Raw genomic sequence first — 21,601 nt, 5'->3', positions numbered from 1 at the left:
GAACAATATACATGTATGGATGTGAAGCACTATATAAATGTTAATTTTATGTATGATTGTTATCAGTAACGGCAAGTGTAAAGTGGTTCACTTCAGAACATTCAAGGGGAAATAAATAAATAATAAGAACGGTGTACTTTTTGAAGGTAAGGAATCAGCAGCACCACATGAACTAAATGTGCTGGTTTCAATAGATTAATAACACCTTAGCTGACCGGCGGAGAAAAAATAAAATACTTGGCATACTTGGCGTATTATATATGTTATGCCCTAAATTTTTGCCTTTTGGAAAGAGAAAGACGATTGGAAAACTTAAAGATATTCATTCACTTAGGAAAAATATACATGTATGGATGTGAAGCACTGTATAAATGTTAATTTTATGTATGATTGTTATCAGTAACGGCAAGTGTAAAGTGGTTCACTTGCTACCAGAACATTCAAGGGGGTGGGGCTAAATAACGAGAATGGTGTACTTTTTTAAGGTAAGGAATCAGGATCACCACATGAACTAAATTTGCTGGTTTCAAGAGATTAATAACACCTTGGCTGACAAAGAAAAAATAAAATACTTGGCATACCTCTCTGAATAATCAAATAAATGAAACTACAAAACTGACACATGAGAAAACACAAATTTACATTTAAATTGGGTTTTAGAATCAAGTGACAAATTCAGGCTTTAGAAACAAATGTTTTACAGATCTATGTAAGCTTAAACTTGGCTAAATTAGATTTTGATGAGACTTTTGAAAACACTGGGGATCAATCAATCCTTCAGGACAGTAGGCAGCAGTCTGATGCTGCATAGAAGTAATGAGATGACATTTATATCTACGGCACCAATTAAATAATTGTCTAATTCTACTTCAAAAAAAAATTTGAAGAGGATTGTTGGACACAAATTAATTTGCTTTTGTCTACATTTTTCTATAGCTGTATAAATAATTATGTTACACAGTATAGTGACAGATTCACAAGGGGGCACAAGCCATGTTATACTTTTAGTACACACATCCAAACTGGTACCCCTTCCCCATTTTAAGATGATAACATATTATTTCAAATTTCTTTGTCTTTATTTCATTATTTTGTTTAGACTAAAAGGCACTGAAATCCTGGTACACTTCTTTGGGGGGAGGGAGTAAAAAGGAACTGCAAGAAAATTGTCAGCAAATTTTGGAATGATGAGCCCCTTCTCTAACAAAATCCTGGATCCACCCCTGGCTCAGTGGACAGACTACTACTATGTGAAATTTATAATCACAAACTTCTACATAGTGAGATCAAACTACTAGCAAAGGGAAATCACAGCTGTCTACAACTCCTTGCTACAATTAGTCTATATACATGTACATTTTACAAAGAACAAGTTCACTAGACTAGTAAGTACTTGATCAAAACAAATATCAACCTTTGGACTGAGGTTCGTAAACACATCTACAGCAAGGTTAACCTTAAAGATTTCTGAATCTGATATTATAAAGCAGTGGGACTTGTGCCAAGAATGACAACAATGAAACAAGTAGTATAGTGTATTATCTACGTGAACTATTTCAAAACATGTAAAGAATTGAAAATGTCTACTCACCTTATCTCTATGTAGTTTTTCTCATAATGTTGAACAGTCATGGAGCCACAGGTTGGAGCTTTAATATGCTTAGTTGCGCTTGCATTGTGCGTGTAACTTCTATGTAGAGCTTTGTTGGAACATCAGTTTGTGGTTTTATTTTTAGGTTTGAATATGGCTAATTTGATTCTTCAGACTTATTAGGATCTCCCACATACACAGGCACACAAACATACAAAATATGAGGTTATCTACCAACACAAGCAATACATATTTTATCCTCATAATTATTCACTCTATTGTCTTTGTCATCATCTTCATCTTAATCATGACCACATTCATCATCATCACCATCATCAACATAACAACCACCATTATCCCATCATAACAAAATTAACAACAATAAAAGTTATGCATATTTGTCATCATTATATACACATCATATACTTCATCATTATCATAATCACCATCATCCTAACCCTAATTATCAATATCATCATCAGCATTATGATTTTAGTCAAACTCTTTCAGCCTGCATGGCTACCAGGTCAATTAGTCACTGCCTAATCCATCTTGAGCTACATGTGGGTAAGAAAGAACTGAAGTTTTCTAATTTCCCTAATAATCATGTATCTCCTACTTTTGTCTACTCCTTCCAGTCATGTTCTGTAATCAAACCAGAAACCAATTACCCCCATCTGTGACAGGATTCCTTTTTTTTCAATTATTGTAATACACATCACCACAAGGGAAAAGTGCAGTTATTCATATTATATGCCTATCAATTTCAATATGGATGAACAACCTACATTATTCGACAACAAAGCAGAAATATCAATATTAAATTACACAACCAATATCCCATTTAGCAGATCTAGGTGAGCAGATGTTTTTAGTGTTCTATAAATATGAATAAATAAAGGTCTCACGCAATACAAAGTTTGTGTGGACTAATTTTAATTGCTCAAGGACATATTGTACAGGCTAAAATTCAGCTGCAAAACCTGTCAGTTTACTAGTTCAATCCCATTTATCTCAAATTCATTCACAACCATGCATATATGCCATGCAAACATATTTGCCCTAGACACACAATGTGCACATCATCCAATTTTCACAAATGATTGGAAAGCTTTGACTGGTGACCAGTTTCACTCACCCTTGGTACTTGGTGGAGCATGGCGAGGACTAGGAGAGAAGAGGTCACTGTCTGCCTCATCTACATCACCTTTCTCAGTTTTAAAGAGTTCATCATCTGAGTCTTCTTCTCCAAAGAGACTGGAGCTCTGACTTTTGACAGATCTGTTAAAAAGATTGAATGATATAATATTTTTGTCCATGTACTATCAAAACTTTATGAAAAGTAAGAGGTATGATAGTATTCAGACAAATGTATTATTCAGATATTGATAACACCTGCAGGCGTAATTCATGAAAGTAGATAAATGGTGTATTTGCCTCAGTGTCTGAGTAAATCTGAAAGGTCTATCCCTGGATGTTTTAAAGAAATGAATCAATATTTAGACAGAGGAATAGTGTTGATTTGAAAACGAATGATATTCAGACATTGGTACAAAGAACTCCAAAATCCATAGCTTTAAAGTTGACATTCTAAGACAATCCCAAATATTGAGATAATTACATCAATAGAAAGCTTTTAACCCCTAAAATAACACTAAATGGTCTCTAACCGACAAAACAAGTTAAGAATGGTGAATTTATGAGAGTAAACTCCACCAAAATCTCCAAGTCTGAAACACGGAATTGCACGGTGAGTCAGGTCCTCTATTCCTGACGTCACGAACGGTGATCATAGGCTTAGTGAGAGTAAAAGGCAGTGATATGCCTACGTAAATGCTATCCTGTCAGAGCTTAGATTTTTTGATGTTAATGAGTATATATGATGGATTTTTTATTTTCATTTGATTTCATTTTCCAGTCGCTGATTTCTTTTTATATCCTCATATTCTCCTTTCTGGTAGAGTTTTAAGACGAGTTCTGCTTGGGAAACATTAAATCACAACTTGAGGAGAATTGAATTCCTTATTGATTGATTCATAAATCGTTTGGATTGATTTTCAAAAACTTATTTCAAAAGTTTAACGGTACTTTAAAGGAGACTTCTTCTCTACAGCTCCAAAGCTTACATTTGGAACATGCCTGATTTAGCAGGACTAATACATATCATCTATAGGTATATTGTTACATATAACATGTGAATTATAGATCGTGTATGAGAAGAAAATTTAATGCTGGTAAAGCCAAAAATAATTTGAGAGGATTCTCACTTTTTGGAGGGTTTTTTTTCACCTCAGAGTATACATCAGTTCTTCTGTACCAGATACATAATCAACCTTTTCCTTTGCTTCAACTAAAAGTTACTTTCAGTGTAATCACACGACCAGTACTCAATGTTATCAACATTACATCAGAACTTCCTCCATGCCAGGGCAAGAACAATATGTCAAAATGAAAGTCAGCAAAAAAAAACTTAGCTGCTTAATTGAACCTATATGCCAAGTCTTTATATGTACATGAATTTCATATACGTTTGGGCAAAATTTGATTGAATTGTGAGCAAGCAACGTTGTTGCGAAGAATGAATTGCTCTTTCAAGCTAAACAAATTTCCAGCTTCAAATGTTTTTGTTCTTTTATTATTAAATATAGGGTGATCATCTAAAATAAAAAATAAACACTTGCTTTGTGGGAGATTTCATATCATCCTTTTGTGTACCATCTCCACTTCCTCTGCTTTCTGATTCCTTTTCCTGTCCCTCAACAGCACCTATCTTGGATGAAGGAACACCTGCAGAGTGTGAAAAGAAACAGATAGGAAGGAAGTCAAGAGAAGGTATTAACTAAAGCGAGGTTCACACGGCAGTCACTAACTTTTAGTTTTGGTTGTGGTTTTTAATCTTTGAAGTTATCTAGTAGTTAGGGATCGTGCGGATGCACTCATGGTTATGAAATTTAACTCAAAGAAACAAACCACAACAGATCATAAGGTTGGCTCATTAACTACGAGTAGCAGGGGGTCCTCAGTTAATATTATGCGCTGTGGGGACACAATTAAATTTGAGGTATATGCACCAGCTTATTATTATTATTTATTCAGCAAAAACTAAGAAAATCATTGAATACAAAACAAGAGTACATTTGGAAAAGAGTCACATGGATGCCAGGAAAGGAAAAAGATTTAACTAAATAACTATTACCCAAAAGGCCTTCTTTTCCAATCCATGTGACTTCACAGAAATGGTAACAATAAAATGGTGAGGTATAACAATTTATGAATCACTGTGTAATCAACAATAATAATCTTGACAAGATAGAATTTTTTTTTCCTTTTTTTAAAAAAATTAACTGACCCCTCCCCCTGCTTGTAGTAAAATTTACATGCTTGTTTTTACGGTCCCGTGTGAACCCTTGTCGCTGTTGGTGGATCATTGTTTATAGCTTCAAAGTTTTGCAAACTTAGTTTTAAACTTTGATGTTATCATTGTTTATCGCTTCAAAGTTTTGCAAACTTAGTTTTAAACTTCGATGTTATCGTGTGAACACAGTTAATGTGTATGGAGGTCACACAGGTGTCTTTCTCTTATCACAGTGTAATAGGTCATTTTTGTACTGTTTTCAGACACAGACCATGATTCCATTGGTTTGACGGTTACAGGTGTGCCCTTGTTTGAAATTAGATAGTGACTGCAGAGTAAATGCACTTTCAAGGGAGTCTTTAAACTTGAAAAAACATTTAACAAAAATTAGTCCAACTTCAATGAGCAATATAGGCCATTTCCGTAATGTAACCAAATTTTTTGAATATGCTTATGTGAAGCATCTCGATATCAACTCTCTAATAATAGTCAGAATTCAAATTGTATACATTAGTTGTTGCTAGGTAGAACAAAGATTATGTCTTACCCGACCTAACAACATGTATTATATGCAATTTGCATTCTGACTATGTAAATAAATTATTCGTAACAAATTAAGAAATAATATGTATCAGGCCTACTGCATCTTAGCACCTAAGACGAAACTAATAATTCAAATCAAATCAAATCAAACATCCATAGAGCAATTGGCACGTATAACAACATAGTATTCCTATATTCATTACGAGTAACCACATAATTTTTGTCCATATATCAATAGATTTAGGATATTAAGGATATTAGGATATTGTAAACAGAATCAATCCAATGGAGTCAGCCTGCCCGATATTGGTATACCCAGGATTACAGTTTCATGAAGATGTCAGTCGTTTTATAAAACCTTGTTTTATTGCTGCTTGTTCTCTCTCAAAAATCAACAATGAATATGTTGAATATTAAGTATGTACAGTGATGCTTTTTTGTGGTTGATCGATGTTGTTTGTTTTGTTTTGTTTTGTTGTGGTTTGCTGTGGTTTGGTTTGGTTTGGTTTGGTTTGGTTTGGTTAGGTTTGGTGGGTTGGGCTTTAATCGTGAAACTGGGGCCCATTACTCAAAACCGTCATAAGTTTAAATTCGTAGACATCCCCTAGAAGCAAGTGTTAATTTTATAACACACTTTTCAATGGAATGTCCACAAACTTAGACTTATGATGATTTCGAGTAACGGGCCCCTGATTACCTAAGAACTCCAGTAGGATAGGAGAGCAGCAAACTTTGGGGCTAGCAGCGATGAACTGCATCAGCTTCTCGAAGGCAGACCGCCTCCCCTGGGGAGTGCTGTCTCGGACCATCAGTACCTTCTTAGGCAGGTCAGGGAAGATGGTTGCAGGATAGCGGTCACTCATGGCCTTGTGCAAGGATTCAAAGTCACTATACCATTTGGGCACCTGCGTGTATAGAAGGAAAAATAAACAAATGTGGCATCCTACATTGGATCCAGACAGGGTACAGGGGGAATTATGTCCTCCCCCCCCCCCCTCCCCTCCCCACCACTTGTTAAAACTCCAGAATAATTAATGTATGATATGATAATAGTACATTTATTTTTTCATAATTGCTTCAATTTTTTTCCTTTTCTTTCCTTTCGTATTTATTGAGTTAGCTCACATAAAGCAGATTAGATCAAAAACTGTTTGTTGGTTTTTTGTTGTTGTGATTGTTTTGGGGTTGTTGTTTTTTTTTTTCTTCTCACAAATATAGCTTTTACACATTTAAGCATATAATGTTAACATATAGCAGTTAAAACATGAAAAAACATGAAAAAAGCACTGGCAGATGGAAGGTAAATCAAATGATAAATTTAGGTGAATGAGGATGCAAGGAAGATGCAAAAAAGAGAGAACAAAGCAAAAAATACTTGAAATTAAAATAATCAAATATACTGACCATAAATTGGACCACATCTTCAGGCTTGTGATCTGGTGACTTGAAGTAAGGCAAGCTGGAGATGACGATGACATGAAACTCTTCTTGGTTGGAAAGAAGCTTGGTGATGGTGCGAAATTCTGGCACAGTGATATCAATCCCAGTCTCTGTGTTCTTCAGAGTTCTAGATCAACGAAGGAAGTTATAAAGGTCAATTTCTCTCATTCTCTCATTTTTCAACTCTTTGCCAGCTAATTGGGAAGGTTTATATCTGGCACCAACTAAAATAAAGGGGGAGGCAAGATAATCACAGGGAATTTGAATGTCAATCAGGTATTAGCCTAATTATATCCATAGTGGATAACAATTATAAGCATACCAATATTGGTTGATATATTATTTTCTCCAGCTTCTTCCTTCAGATAAATTGTTTTTTGTTATCAGGCCTAAATTACTGAAGACTAAAGAGCTACAAACTGTCAATAAAAGGGTTAAGTCTATAGAGCAAACTGCACCCTACATCCTATTAAACTTTAATTTACATTTAAATGTTTAGTTAAACTAATTCGTGTAGGCCTAAATAGACTAGATCTAAGTTAGGCCTATTATTAAATTGTAAATGATTACAAAAATTTTGTTTTATTTTTTAATTTAAAATGTTGTTAGAGCCTAGCCCTAGAGGTCTAAACAAGTGTTAGCAAAGAATGGTTCTTAAGCCTAGATAAAGATAGTCACTATGTCAGGACATTTTATTGAAAAATGACTTTGGCGTATTCAGGCTATAAGACAAACGTCGGAATTTACTCTGCTTTTGTCATGCTAATGTTTAATGTTATTAATTTAGTGTTCAGTTATGATGACCCAACTTTACACAAAAGTTTACGTACGGGACCGGCCTAAAGACGGTGGGCGTATACGACATAACAATTCTTATCAAATTAAATTCATAAATTATCCATGATAGATCAATCCTGTAAAACAAAAAACTGATACTAACCTCGGAGTAACGATTGCTTTATTCATTTTGAATATTCAACAAGTTTTGAGAGTAAATCATAGATTTATATGCACGTGTTGAGATAAACAGAGCGAAGCAGCCGACGTTCCGGAAATCTCTCGATCCGACCTGATATTTCCCAGAAGTCATTGCGCACCGGTGAATCTCCCAAAATGTCTGTTGCAAGTGAGTATTTGTCGATTTGTTTTAGCATTTTACACCTTTTATTTTGTATCAAGTCGGTTTTTGATATTACATTTTGAAAGAGAAAGGATTCATTTTGTTTTTCATTTGATTTTAGGGATATTTGATGGATGAAAGTAGGTAGTGTATCGGTTTTTGCGTGCTCATTAACTGCGAAAGAAAGGGTGACATAATTTCTCCTTCAGACCCATCCGTCCATTTCCACGTAGGCATGTAGAGAGTGAAAATGCCAGGCGGCGACGCGACGCCAACAAAGCAATGAGCAGGTCCAGCATGATGAACGTTTTGTACAAAAATAGTCACAAATCAAAATGGTGATTTATGGAACGTGTATCTGCCTGTGTTTATCTAGACCCTATTATCTGATTCTGACTCTTAGACAGAAAGAAGCGAGGGCGAGAAGGCCTGTTTTCATCAGCTCGAGTTTGCCAATTAACGCACTATTTTCAGACTCGTAATATTATTATCCCGGAGCTCGAAATTGTGTCTTCTTCTTCTTCTTCGCTATAAGTACAGGCCACCGTCGGGTGTATTCTCGTACTGATTGTAGGTGCTGTGCAGGTGTATATATACATGTAGTGTCTCAGTAAAAGGTCTACAATGATAGGCAAATTCATGCAAAAAAATATATTAAAAAAATTGACTTGAAAACACATCAGACAATTAGTCTGAACCGAGTCAGGAGCAAATTTGAAGAAATTATATTTTTAAATGTTGTAAAACCAAAGATATAAGAAGAAAACTGACCAAGTATCTGTACTAAAAATCGTACATGTAAAATTGGTCGTATACATTCGACAGCTGAAAATGACGCGCACGGTTGCATTACGTGCGTTCTCGAATCCAAAATCATACTTCACACACACACACTCTCGCCATACCGCGAATGGTCCTTCGTGGGGAGCTAGCTGGCTGAGAGTTTGCAGCGATACCAACGCAGCTTCGGAGCTCCGCAGAGCGCCATTTTAGCGGGACTCGGAAGGGTTCGCGTGGGAAGGCAGCGGCCTAGCTTTTTGCCCAAACAACGCTAGATCGGCTGCTGGCAAAATGAAAATAACTAAGATCGAGAACATCGTCGGTTTCTTAACTTTTCAGTGAGATAATTCTGAATTCTAATTGAGACTATATAATCAATTGAATCGACCAAGAAACCTCGGTAGAACTCTTATAACTATACAAAAGCTTGTTTATTTCTTCATTTGACATTTTGTTTTCGACCATTTTTTCGTGCGCGAGTCAATGCAAACTATGTATTACCAAACTTTCAACACGCAAGGAACGGGGAACACTCGCGGACCTCGTATCAAATTCGTTGCAAAAAAAAAATTCAAGTGTGATTTTGAAGCAGTGTAGAATATTGGCGCTGCAATGCGCAGAAATATACTTGAAAGAAACTTAATAAATCATACCTGAATTTTCAGAAAATCGTATTTGTATTAGTGTACCTAGATGTGACTTGTTTATAACTCAGATTTTATGAAGATTTGTCGGGAAAAAATGTCAATTTTTTCTGTTTGGTGGTCATTTCTAGGCTAATATTTAAAAAGTTACTTCAGTAATGGGCCCGATGTTTCTCTTATCACACTCGCATGTTATTTCTACATAGATTAAACATAGGATGGTTAAGGGTAAGACCGGATAACATTATAAAAAAGATATATCCTTCCAACCTCCCATATCCAAGTTTTGGGCTGATTATTGCCGACCCACCGCAGCAAGGCCATTCAGATTGTCGTACTCGAGCGAAGCGCCCTCTAGTGCCCCATGAATGTGCCTAACAATGAGCTATGTGCAGTTAAAAAGACATCCATAGCTTAACGGAGCTGGATCTTGAGTACCTCTCTCTTAAAGCTTAGCAGAGAGGTACAGGTGACGGCGGCCTGCGGTAGTGAGTTCCAGAGTCTGGTGGCATCTGGAAAGAAGCTCCTTTGAAGAACTTGTGTCCGAGCATATGGCACTTGGAGTTTCTGGTCGTGGCCTCTAAGCAAAGCAGGTAGTGATGGAGTCAGAACTGTCTGTGTGATGGATATCAGCAAGTTCTTGATACAGAACATCATCGCTACCTTCGCTTGGGCTCTCCTTTCTTGCAGAGATGGCCAGCGTAGTTGGTCGAGCATGGCTGTGACACTGCTTGTTCTGCGATGGTCATTGCAAACAAAGCGTGCATATCTTCTCTGTATCATCTCTAGCTTCCTGGTATTGGCTTGGGTTAAGGGATCCCAGATGATGCTTCCATATTCTATGACTGGTCTAAGTAGGGTGAGGTAGCAGAGTACTTTGATTTTTCGTGGGCATGATCTGATGTTTCTCTGGAGGAAGGCTCGGGTGGAGTTAGCCTTCCTTGTTACTTGGTCGATGTGGTAGTTCCAACTCAGCTTCTTGTGCAGATGAATTCCAAGATATTTCGCTGTATCTGCATGCTCCAGAGTTTGTCCATGAATGATGTAGGGTTTGATGATAGGCTTGCGTTTGTTTGACACATGGAGGACCTGGCATTTCTTCGGGTTGAACTCCATTAGCCAGTCGGCTTCCCATTGCTCCAGTGAATTGATGTCTTCCTGGAGTTGTGCACTGTCAGCTTCTGACCCGATGCTGCGATAAACTAGGCAGTCATCTGCAAAGAGTCTAACAGTGGTGTCAGGAGAGAGGTAGTCTGGTAGGTCGTTAATGAACAGCAGGAATAACATTGGGCCGACGACGCTACCCTGCGGAACTCCAGATGTCACTTGGGTCTTGGTAGAGACGGTTCCTTCAAGGTTTACCTGCTGCATACGATCACGAAGAAAGTCAGCTATCCATGCATGGGTACAATTACGTATGCCATAGAAATTCAGTTTGTGAAGAAGCCTTCCATGTGGCACCTTGTCAAAAGCCTTGGCAAAATCTAGGAGGATGACATCAAGTTGTTCCCTGTTATCTATGCCCCTGGCAAGATCTTGGATGGCAAGAGTAAGTTGCGAGACACAAGATCGCTTTTTACGGAATCCGTGTTGGGCGTCAGAGAGTATGTCATGGTCTTCAAGGTGGTCCATGATGTTACTGTGGACTATGTGTTCCAAGACTTTACATGCTATTGATGTTAGCGAGATTGGTCGGTAGTTTTCTGGTCTGTACCGTTCGCCCTTCTTGAAGACAGGAGCAACGTTTGCATTCTTCCAGTCATCTGGGACCTCTCCTTGATCAAGGGATGCTTGAAAGAAGACTGTCAGTCCAGGTGTGAGCTCCTTTGCTAAGCTCCTCAATAGCCTTGAAGGGAGTTCATCAGGCCCAGTGGCTTTGTGGACTTGTAGCTCTGACACGATCTTTAGCACACCAGCTGGTTGGATGGTGATGGCTTCCATAGATGGATAAGGACTTCTACCCATGTCTTTCATGTTGGTCATGTCTTCATTTCTTGTGAAAACAGACGAGAATTGTCTGTTTAGTATGTTAGATTTGGACGCACTATCTGAATATGTCAGGCCATCAGTAGATTTCAGTGAGGCCACACCAGATGAGTCACATCGTTTGCTGTTGATGAAACTCCAAAACCGCTTTGGATTGGTGGTTGAATCAGGGCTGACAATATCTTCAACATATTTGTAATATGCATTTTTACATGCTTTCCTCATCTGTTTCTTTACAGCCAAGTACTTTTCGTAATCCTCAGGGCTGTTGCTGGCCTTAGCTCTGTCAAAGCTGCGTTTCTTCCTGTGGGTCAGCTGCTTCAGCGAACGAGTGATCCAAGGCTGGCTGAACCTTGTTGAGGTCATCTTAGATGGTACATGCTTTTACATCAGATGTAAGAGAGTGGTCTTGATGTTGTCCCACATGGCTTGTACTGGACTCGACCTGTCAAATTGTTCTGTGAAGGCTTGTTGAAAGGCAAGACAGTCTTCTCTAAGATTCTCCATGTTGGCATGTTTCCACAGAAAGACTTTCCTCTTCACTGGTCTGTTCCTACTTGCTACAACAGAGGATTCTACTAGTACGATATCATGGTCACTTATACCTGGAAGCGCAACACACTTGCTCATCATAAATAGCGGGATATTTTGGAAACTAGACAAAGATTTCTTGGGATATTTTCTGGAATCTCAACCGAATTATCCCGCTAATTCAAATGCAACTGCGGGCTGGCCAGCTGATGAAGATTCAAGTTATTTGGCAAACTCGATGAAGACAGGCCTAGAGTGATTTTTCATTGCCTCGGATTAAGCCTTAAATCAGTAGGGGCGCTGGTCCGAAAAATAAAGATCGTCCGCTTAAACAAGGATATCCTCGTAGACGCAAACAAATCGCTTCCTGAAAAAGGATCATCTGCATTTTTGCGAACAATCCTTATTAATGATCCGTGCTTTAGCGATACGAAAAACGGATAATGCGATGATGCTCCATGAATAATGTATTTCTCATTGATCCAGCACAGAGACTTTCACGTTATGAACGATAATAGTCTTGGGAAGACGGACAACCTGTAGAAGTAGACGCCGAACTTAGGGTATTTTATTCCGCAGAAACTTTTTTTCGCATTGCCAACGCGCTGATCTGGAACACCCGCAGAGCGACGAAGAAAAAACGTCCCAAAATGTGAAGGATCCTTATTTATTAGGATGCGATTTGACCGCGTTTAGGAGGATATCCTTGTTTATGCGGACAGTTCACAAACTCGGACCAGCGCCCCTACTGTAAATCTTAATTAATCATGTTAGACCATATCAATTCATTTTGAAATATGATTCTGTTCATGCCAATGAATTAAATGCAAAGGAAAGATCTTTTTCAATATAGGAATTGCAATTGTTATTTTAGAAAATATTTTGATATTTGAAAATTTGAAATGGGTCTTTCCTTTGCGTTTTATTATTTACTAAAGGAAATGGAATCACAAAATCAGACGGCCGGTGTGAAAGTGCAATCTCACCATCTCAACTTGCATATTTGATAGGAGAAGATGAAACGTTTGCGTCCCGACAGAACTAAATAGGAAGAACAAGATTACATAGATGCTGAAAGATAAGAAGAGTGGAAACAATGTTGACTGAGCCTCAGACTCAGTCAGAGGTCTCATAAAATCTCTAACGAGCAACCCAGAAATGGTTGTTGAAATGTTGTTTGCCATGTTGGTATGTTTTTCCAAATCATGAGAGTGAGGTTTTTTTTTAAATGTTTTTTTTTAATGATATTCACTTAATAGAGCATATATGGTAACCCTTCTATAAGCATTAAACATTTTCATCCATTACAAGCACAAAGTTATGAGTACTATTTTTTATCTTTTTCAGCGAAAAGTACACCCCTCTTCGGCGGCTTCCGTAAATGGTACTACAGTCTGTGCGGATTTAATCAGCTTGGTAAGTATCGATGGCTATTCATTGGGAAAACAAAATTTGCAGAGATGGACAGGGGGAGGAGGAAGGGGGAGGGGGTCACCCTACGCATTAATTTCAAATGACTGACATTTCTTACATTACTTACACATGACATAATGTTGAGGAGGTGCGATATCTCAGTGGTAGAGCAGTGGTCTCACTGGGAGGCCCTGGTTTTGAAATTAAGTCAATGTGCTATTGCCCTTGGGTAATGCTTTCATCCTTATTACCAAGGGTGGTATTTTGAAAATATTTTATGTTGGTAAGCAATATTAAATGCCATAACAAATCAAAAGTAGGGCCAGTTGTTGATCACTGTCTGCGCACAGCTGGTTGAGTTCGGCTTACCGGTAAGTTCAAAAAGATATCACAAATGGTAAGTGTTCGTTCTGGGCAATCGTTTTCTCTAATATAAAAGATAACAACATTTTTAGAATAAATGTATGGCCTGAGGCCCATGGAGAGGATTAAAAGCGGTCTCTCCCCTGGTTGCCTACTTGCAAGCATACACATACTGTTGGGTAAAATAAAAATAATACACAGCAGTGAGGGCAATAGTAAGAATCACCCACATACATGTAGGTACCTTTTGAACAGTCTAACATGCCCGAGGCGATAGCCAAGGTTGTTTAAACTGTTTTGAAGGTATCGAGTGTGGGTGATACTAATTTTACTAATGCCCCATCAAAATGATGTGTATTATATGTTTTATAAGATTATGTTTCATTTGTTTTATAAAATGGAAGTTTTATAACGTGATTTTACTAATGACCAGTCATTAGCATTTGATAATGACGGTCATCAAAATTACGTGTTAGGCAAAATAAATGCCTGGTCATGTGTAGTTGTGTACGCTCTCAACCAATCATTTGATTAGGATCTATGTCATCATCATATAAAACAAACTAATCACCCAACTATTCATCTCCTCTGTACAGGCCTGAGGAGGGATGACACACTGAGGAGTAATCCCATCGTGGAGGAGGCAATCAGACGGCTACCAGAGAACGAGTACAATGACAGAGTCTTCAGGATTAAGCGAGCCCTGGACCTCTCCCTCAAGCACTCCATCCTGCCCAAAGATCAGTGGACAAAGTTTGAAGAGGTATGTATACTGCAGGGAAAAAAATATTTAACAAATTTCAGGAGCTACTTTTCAAACTTGCTTGCATGAAAATAACACTCTTTAATTTGTTTTGCATTGAACTCTAGGCAAATTGGGGGGGGGGGGCTCTTTTTGGCAATTCGGGGGCAAATTTGCCCCAAGCCCCTGTGTATTTTTCCCCCTGGTACACTGCAGGGCTTCACATTAATTGTTATGCAAGGTATTTTTGAAGATATCTATTCATATATTGCTTTGAGTTTTTTATTTTATTCGTTACATTGGTTAGTGGATTACTAATTGAGTGGGTTGATTATTTAGTCAGTTAGATAGATAAGTAATTCATCTGGTTCCTTGTAGTTATTCAGTATCTTTAACAAGAGTAGCCTAGTCAGTAGTTATGATACTGAAAATCTGAACATCAATATTTTCCTTTTCGAGTGAGGAATATATTTTTTAAGAATTTCCCTGAATATGCTAAGCTTCTTTAGCTACGATTATAAGGGTTAGATTTCTTCTTCTTATGGATAATCTGCCTCCTTCAATACTGAAGATTCTTGCAGGATGTATATATATATATATATATATATATATATACTGGGGTGTGTAGGTAGACCACTACACCGGGGTTTCCCCTTACTCTTATACGAATAGCGGTGGGTTCTTTAGTTTTATTTTTCAGTTATACATGTTTAATTATTTTGTATACCTCCATCACCGTAGATGGTGTCAGAGGCATTATTTTTTCTGAAATATCAATGACTTTCATGTAACTATCGCATTTCATTTGTTTCTTCCATGTTCTCCCACTTACAGGATAGCAGATATCTCAAGCCCTTCCTTGATGAAGTTGAAAAGGAATTTACAGAGAAGGCAGAATGGAACAAGCGTTAACGAGACTCCTGAATTTCCTATTGTACAAAGCTTCAAAAAAATAATATTGACAAATGAATATCTCTTCTGTGAATGATGTTGACAACAATTAATCAGGCATTCATTATGTTGTCAACATTGTTATTCTTGCAAATAATGCAATATTTGAATGTATTTGCATGTATTTTGTGAGAAATTTAACTCTTACACATTTTATCACAGGTGTTTATGATATCAAACCTGTATAGACACTTTATTTAACATTGAGTGACTTTGGTTGCATAAATCTAAATCTCAAAATGTGATCTGCTGTTCTACATTACTTGCATTTAAACAGCCATTTAGTCCTTTAAATTCTCCTACAATTTCCTTGTCATCTCAAGACAAGTCCAACTAAAATCTTACAGAACTTGATTTTTTTTTTGGTTAGAAAAAGTAGAGTGTTGATAGTAACAAGTGAAGATTCTGCATTTTTATGCCTAAGCACAAATCTTCATTTGTCACTTCTTAATTACCAAAATTCAAGATTTAAAAAGAATATTTCCCAAAGTGAACATGCAAGACAGATTTCATGTGAAATGTCAAATCTGAAAGTTTATACTTCTGGGTAAGATCATGAAAAATATATCATGCAGTATCTGAAAGTCAACTAGATTGCCTTGATATTCAGTTTTAATATACTTATTGGTATCTTTCCTTTTGATTTGATACATTTTCATTCCTGCCACTTATGCACTTTTAATCACAACACATAACTCACCAAGTCCTGATCTGCTGTCTTCTGTGTGAATGATAATATATGTTTCTTGAAATGTTGTAAGATATTTGGAAGTGAGATTGAATAAAGTTGTTTCTTCTACTCTTCCCATTTACATCTTTTGGTTTTCTCTTTTATTTATTTTATAGTGATGTGGAGATAAAATTACATTTTTGTCTTTCTTTATTTTATAATAAGGTAGTCTCACCGATTACTTATTTTTTAAAACTTTACAAATATGTTAGTGACATACATGTTTTTTAATATTCTGATTGAGAGACTCTGCATATATAGTTGAAATCTGTACCATCGAATGCCAAATTTCCTACTGCTTTACAAACTCGACTTACAATTTTTGTATTCATTTTTGCATATTTGATAATTAAGGCTACAATACACCCCTTCAGGGTTAAGACCGCCATTTTAATTTGCGGGTAAACATTGCGTCGTCACTGACTGCGCTCATATCACAGCGACACGTGCAGTTTGCATGCTGCATCAAATAAAAGTTAGTCACAATTTTTACTCGCAATTTCAAATGGAGCTCATGTCTGGGCATGTGCACTCTTGTAACCGTGAAAGGATGTATTGGAAAAAACATTGTGAGAAAGTTTCCTCTAGTAACAACACACCCTATCTGATTTTAAAACTCTCTGCTCAATGTCAGAGAGGCTGCTGTTGAAGACTGAAATCTATGTGTGATCTTTGGGCCCTTCCTAATAATGACCAAGGTTCTCATCACAAATAGACCCAACACAATTGAACTATCTACAAGCAAATGAGAAGATTTAATTTTATAATTTTCCTTTTTGATAATTTTACATTTGAACATGTCTCCCACAGTGATAATCACTAAAAAATTACAACATATACAGATCTCAGTATTATGGAGAAACTTGAAGTTGAAATGAAATGAAAAGTGGGGGGGGGGGGGGGGGGGGGGAGTTTTTAGTAAATTTTGAAAGGTATGAAATTTGGGCCAGTCTCAACAGCTTCTCTTTCGTTCCTCCTTATAACCATGACTTCAATCGTCTTTCCTCAAATATGCAAAAATGTAGCATCTAAACCATTTCTCTTTGTAGTCTCTCTTTTGCTATTCTCTATCTCCTTCCCTCTCACTTTTCTCTTTCTTCTTCTCTCTCTCTCTCTTTCTCCCTCTCCACACCTCAATTGACACATCTTTACCATAACCCTCTAGATATTTAGGTCCTTCCCAATACTGGCTAACATCGGGTTTAAAAAACTTTTTCACTCTCTCTCTCTCTCTCTTCTCTTGTTTCCCCTCATAATATATATAGTGCCTGACAGATAACTAAACAAATGCCAATGATGAAGCCTGGGTAGGACCCCCATCATAAAGCATGAATGAGAATAAATTGCAACTAAAAGGACCCGAGAGGCAATCTCAATGGCATCACTGCCCAAATTTTGTTTCTGCTGTTCTTAAACTTTCTCAATTTAAATAACAAGCGCTGCATCCTCGGGCAGATATGACAAATGAAACATACACCAGGCTTATTAAGTAATAACCAACAAAACAGGCTTCCTACTTTTGTACACGTTTTAATTGCAATTCAATTATTTATGTTCAGCATAAACTAAAACACACACATATACACAGAATTTTGCGCAATGTTGCCCATTGCAATGAAATAAATGACAATGCTTCTTCATAATTTGTGCAGCTGCTGTACAAAATCGCAATAAATACAACAAAATCCGTTGCATTGTCTCAGTAATATTTACATGTGAACATATCACGATTTGGATGAAAAGCTTGTGAAAAATAAAAAATTTAGTTTCCTTTTCCATCCAATGTTCACTCTCTATTCTATTACCTCGGTCACACCGGCAAGCCCGACAACAGACTGAAAAATAAAGTTGAATTGCCCCTTTAGCCAAGAATCGGTCGGTTTGCCGGCAGTGTGACTGAGGTTTTAGACATAATGCCCATAAATACAATGATACATCTACAAGATTTTGCTTAGAAAGAAAGATAATGATTGCTTTGGTGCAACAAAGTTGAAAGTAGCATCGTATCTTTCAGCATACAGGAAATCTTGGTGCACTGCAGTATTACATAATACTTGTACAACACATCCAATTTTAAAATGCTTGATGAAATACAATTAAGTCCAAATGGCTGGCAGAATTTCAGATTATGTGATCGATCACATTATCAACAGAGAGCACTCCACTGAGAAGTGTCACCAGAAACCATCTGTATATAATATCCATGGTTGAGTCGGTGCTGCCAAAATACAATTTAAAGTGTACCAATCACCTGAATAAAGTGATTTGTAATTAAATTAAAAATAATAATTGAAATTTCTTTCAGGTAATTTTGATACAGCACTGGCAACTATTGTTTTTACATCCGTGTCTCCCTGTCTGTCTCTCTCTCTCCCTCCCTCTCTCCCTCCCTCCCTCCCTCTCTGCCTCATTCTCTCTCTCTCTCTCTCCCTCTCTCTCCTTCTCTCTCTCTCTCTCTCTCTCTCTCTTTCCCTCAATGCATTTTCTTTATATTTTATGATTGTTTTCTACAGTACATTAACATCATTTTCAAATATAATTGCATATTCCATGATATGATCATGCACACAAATCTATGTTTTATTTGTGTACATATGATAGTATCTATCTACACATAAGCAAAAAGACAGAGTGTAATGAATTCTCAGTGTTTCATCTGAAAAATAACTCTTTGTATAAAAACACAGGACCTGAACTACACACACAGAAACAGGAACCATTAACTTGACAATGCAATAACTTGTTAATGTCTCCATGGTACAAGAGCACCTAACCAACAGAAAAGTAAACAAGATATATATTCAAAATCAAAGAACTGGATATAAAGTTTATAATCATTACCCCCTTGGCTTTAGCCAGGTTACCATGCAAAATGCCCAAAGGCATTCATAGCATTTCATCATAACAGACACCATGTATCTTAGTAATGTCTTGCTAAAAGATATTAGTGCCATGGTGGTAGTCAAACCATAACAGGTTGGTTGACATACTCACTAGACCCAACATGTGTGTGATATATTCCAGTATTAAAGTAACTGTCTAGAGTAAAAAAAAAAAACGAATGTAGATGCAGTTATGTCTTGTAATGAGCCATCCATCCCAAATTACCAAGTCCCTCGGAATGGACTAAAAAAAGTAAGTCCACTGGTTAGTACTTGCTTTGTCAGAAGTCAGGAAAAATAAGCATCAGTGGAAAAAAATATGAGTATCACAGACATGCCTTCATGAGTTCCGGTTCATTCTTCCTCGGCTGAAGACACTGCCAGAACTGGATCCCAAAGAATGTTAAAGCTTTATATCCCAACACCTACCCTGTTTCCTTATGATACAAACAATGCAATACACCAGCGTCATCTTTTATCCTGCTTTTAAAAATGTTCAATACTGCGGTTTCATTTTGTTTATGTCAGACAAAAGTTTGTTATTCAAAAAACATGGTGAACTGAATGGAGGATTAATTACTCAAATTGCAATTCTCTTTGTGATGCTATAAAGTCTGAAGTCTTCTGCTTACAAGTTTCTTTGTCCAGTGTAATGTAGGTATCAAACCTCTGCAATTAAAGAGAAGGTTGAGTTCTGGGAAGAGGTGAAATATAATTTGTGAGCTTTATCATTGTTATTATGCAAGTGTAGAAGAACATCAGATTAAAAATAATCCCTGAAAAGCATGGCTCTTCAAATGCCTTAATATTCTAAATACTGGTATGGCGTGTAACAGCATACAAATCGGGACAGATTTTTATGCCACATGTTTGTGTAGTCCCGTATACATCTTTCTGTGTACAGTGCTTGTAACTTTACCACATCCGGGCCAAATTTTTTTATCATTTCGATGATTCCAGAACCTTGCAATAGACACCAATATATATATGCTAGATGATCAACCTTTTCTGATCGATTCCACATTTCACAATGCAATCGCATTAAAGTCCCATTGAAGTTCATCTTGAGTCCATTACTCAGTCTAACTGATCCCCAAGGAGAACCAACGTACTCCAGTAGTTATAGATGATGAGGGCAAGCATGATCGCCATGGAGACATAGAGAGGTGGGAAGAGGTTGTACCCCGTGATCATGGTGTCCTCTCCCAGCGACGTGACGGTGCTGATGATCTTCTGGGTCTTAGGAGCAGAAGGATCGCCAGGGGGAATGGTTTTTCCAATCTACATGTCAGGAAAGGGAGAAGAAAAATTATTCATCATGGGTGACTGACAGCTTTGACGTCATAAAACAAGAATTACAAGAGTGAAGCTAAGAGAGACTTGAAAGAGATTTAAGAGAGACACAAAACAAAAACAAAAATAAGCTTTTAGAAAAAATACTGCAAGCCAATCCCACGGATAACTTGTTTAATCTGATGAGATTCAGAAGGACATAAAATCAATGTTAAAGTACATGACTAGTTAAGATATAACGTGGAAAACCGCAGCATTTTTATCTTTACAAGATTGTGTGTAAATAAATGACCACTGCATGCAATGAAGGTGTTCCGTGTATTCACTAAGCTTTGGGTTTAAAGATGCAGATATGTGAAGCAAAGTATAGTTACTTCATCATTTGTTTTTTTAAACAGTGGTTCACTGCGTAATATCTTAACAAAGTTACGCCTTTCTGGCTCTTGGCAGACGATATCGTAATTAGACAGTCTAAAAAAATTATCATTAGCCTGAATATTCGACATATTCTGATGTTATTCCTTGCTTAAATTGTGATGCATAATATTTTTAAAAAGCTGATGATCATATTGATGATGATGATGATGATGATGGTGGTGATAGTCATGATAATAATGATGGCAATGATGATATCAATAGTGATGAGGAGGAGGAGGAGGAGGAGGAGGAGGAGGGGGAGGAGGAGGAGGAGGAGGAGGGGGAGAAGGAGAAGGAGGAGGAGGAGAAGGAGCAGGAGTAGTAGGAGGAAGAGGAGGAGGAGGAAGAGGAGGAGAAGGATGAAGGAATATCATTACACACTATCATTAGATCTACTCACCTCCCGAGCATATTTATACAGGATACGTCTCAGACTCTGGAAACATGTAGCTTCCATCATGAGGCCAACTGCTTGACCCTTGCGAATCTTGACCACTCCAGAGAATACATTACGGTTGTTATAACACTTAGCCAGTGTTGCGATAGCCATTACCTGTACAACAAGATAAATACAAATAATGTGCATCACAGAATCTTCTGATCTTAAGGGCTCCCTGAGTATACTATTTCAATTTCAAGATTCTCTCTGAAATTCAGAAATTTCAGAATTTTTCTCTCTAGTTTTATTTGCTTTAAGATTTTTTGACTACCGGTAATGACTTGATTAACAACGGAAACCTGCCAAATGCTCATGTTTTCACCACACACAGAAACACCACCCCCACTCTGCTTTTGAAGTTAATGTACAGTTTTGGTAAGC

General features: G+C 37.2%; 3 protein-coding genes across 4 annotated transcripts in view; 1 reads left to right on the top strand and 2 right to left on the bottom strand.

The window, feature by feature from the left end:
- Nucleotides 1-980: 980 nt before the first annotated feature.
- On the bottom strand, nucleotides 981-8,009 carry LOC115919854 (HCLS1-binding protein 3-like). Its single transcript, XM_030974323.1, has 5 exons — nucleotides 7,870-8,009; nucleotides 6,894-7,056; nucleotides 6,187-6,394; nucleotides 4,273-4,378; nucleotides 981-2,872 (listed from the first exon to the last, which is right to left on the bottom strand). The coding sequence occupies exons 1-5, from the start codon at nucleotides 7,893-7,895 to the stop codon at nucleotides 2,722-2,724; spliced, it is 654 nt and encodes a 217-aa protein (XP_030830183.1). The 5' UTR covers nucleotides 7,896-8,009; the 3' UTR covers nucleotides 981-2,721.
- LOC586030 (cytochrome b-c1 complex subunit 7) lies at nucleotides 7,969-16,271 on the top strand. Its single transcript, XM_785828.5, has 4 exons — nucleotides 7,969-8,055; nucleotides 13,338-13,406; nucleotides 14,363-14,529; nucleotides 15,343-16,271. Exons 1-4 carry the CDS (start codon nucleotides 8,043-8,045, stop codon nucleotides 15,418-15,420), a joined length of 327 nt encoding a protein of 108 aa, XP_790921.1. The 5' UTR covers nucleotides 7,969-8,042; the 3' UTR covers nucleotides 15,421-16,271.
- Nucleotides 16,272-20,023: 3,752 nt separating this feature from the next.
- LOC586013 (squalene synthase) overlaps nucleotides 20,024-21,601 on the bottom strand; it is a 28,685-nt gene continuing 27,107 nt past the window's right edge. For both annotated transcript variants that reach the window (XM_030973711.1, XM_011667070.2), the window contains exons 8-9: nucleotides 21,182-21,334; nucleotides 20,024-20,352 (exon numbers count right to left, since the gene is read on the bottom strand). In XM_030973711.1, the coding sequence (XP_030829571.1) occupies nucleotides 20,149-20,352; nucleotides 21,182-21,334 (357 nt within the window). In that variant the 3' untranslated portion in view covers nucleotides 20,024-20,148. The remainder of the gene's footprint in view (nucleotides 20,353-21,181; nucleotides 21,335-21,601) is intronic.

This window comes from Strongylocentrotus purpuratus, unplaced genomic scaffold (genome assembly GCF_000002235.5).
Source record: "Strongylocentrotus purpuratus isolate Spur 01 unplaced genomic scaffold, Spur_5.0 spur5_scaffold_7, whole genome shotgun sequence".
Lineage (NCBI taxonomy): Eukaryota > Metazoa > Echinodermata > Echinoidea > Camarodonta > Strongylocentrotidae > Strongylocentrotus > Strongylocentrotus purpuratus.
Note: the sequence above shows the minus strand (reverse complement) of the source record. Positions and strands in the feature narration are given on the sequence as shown.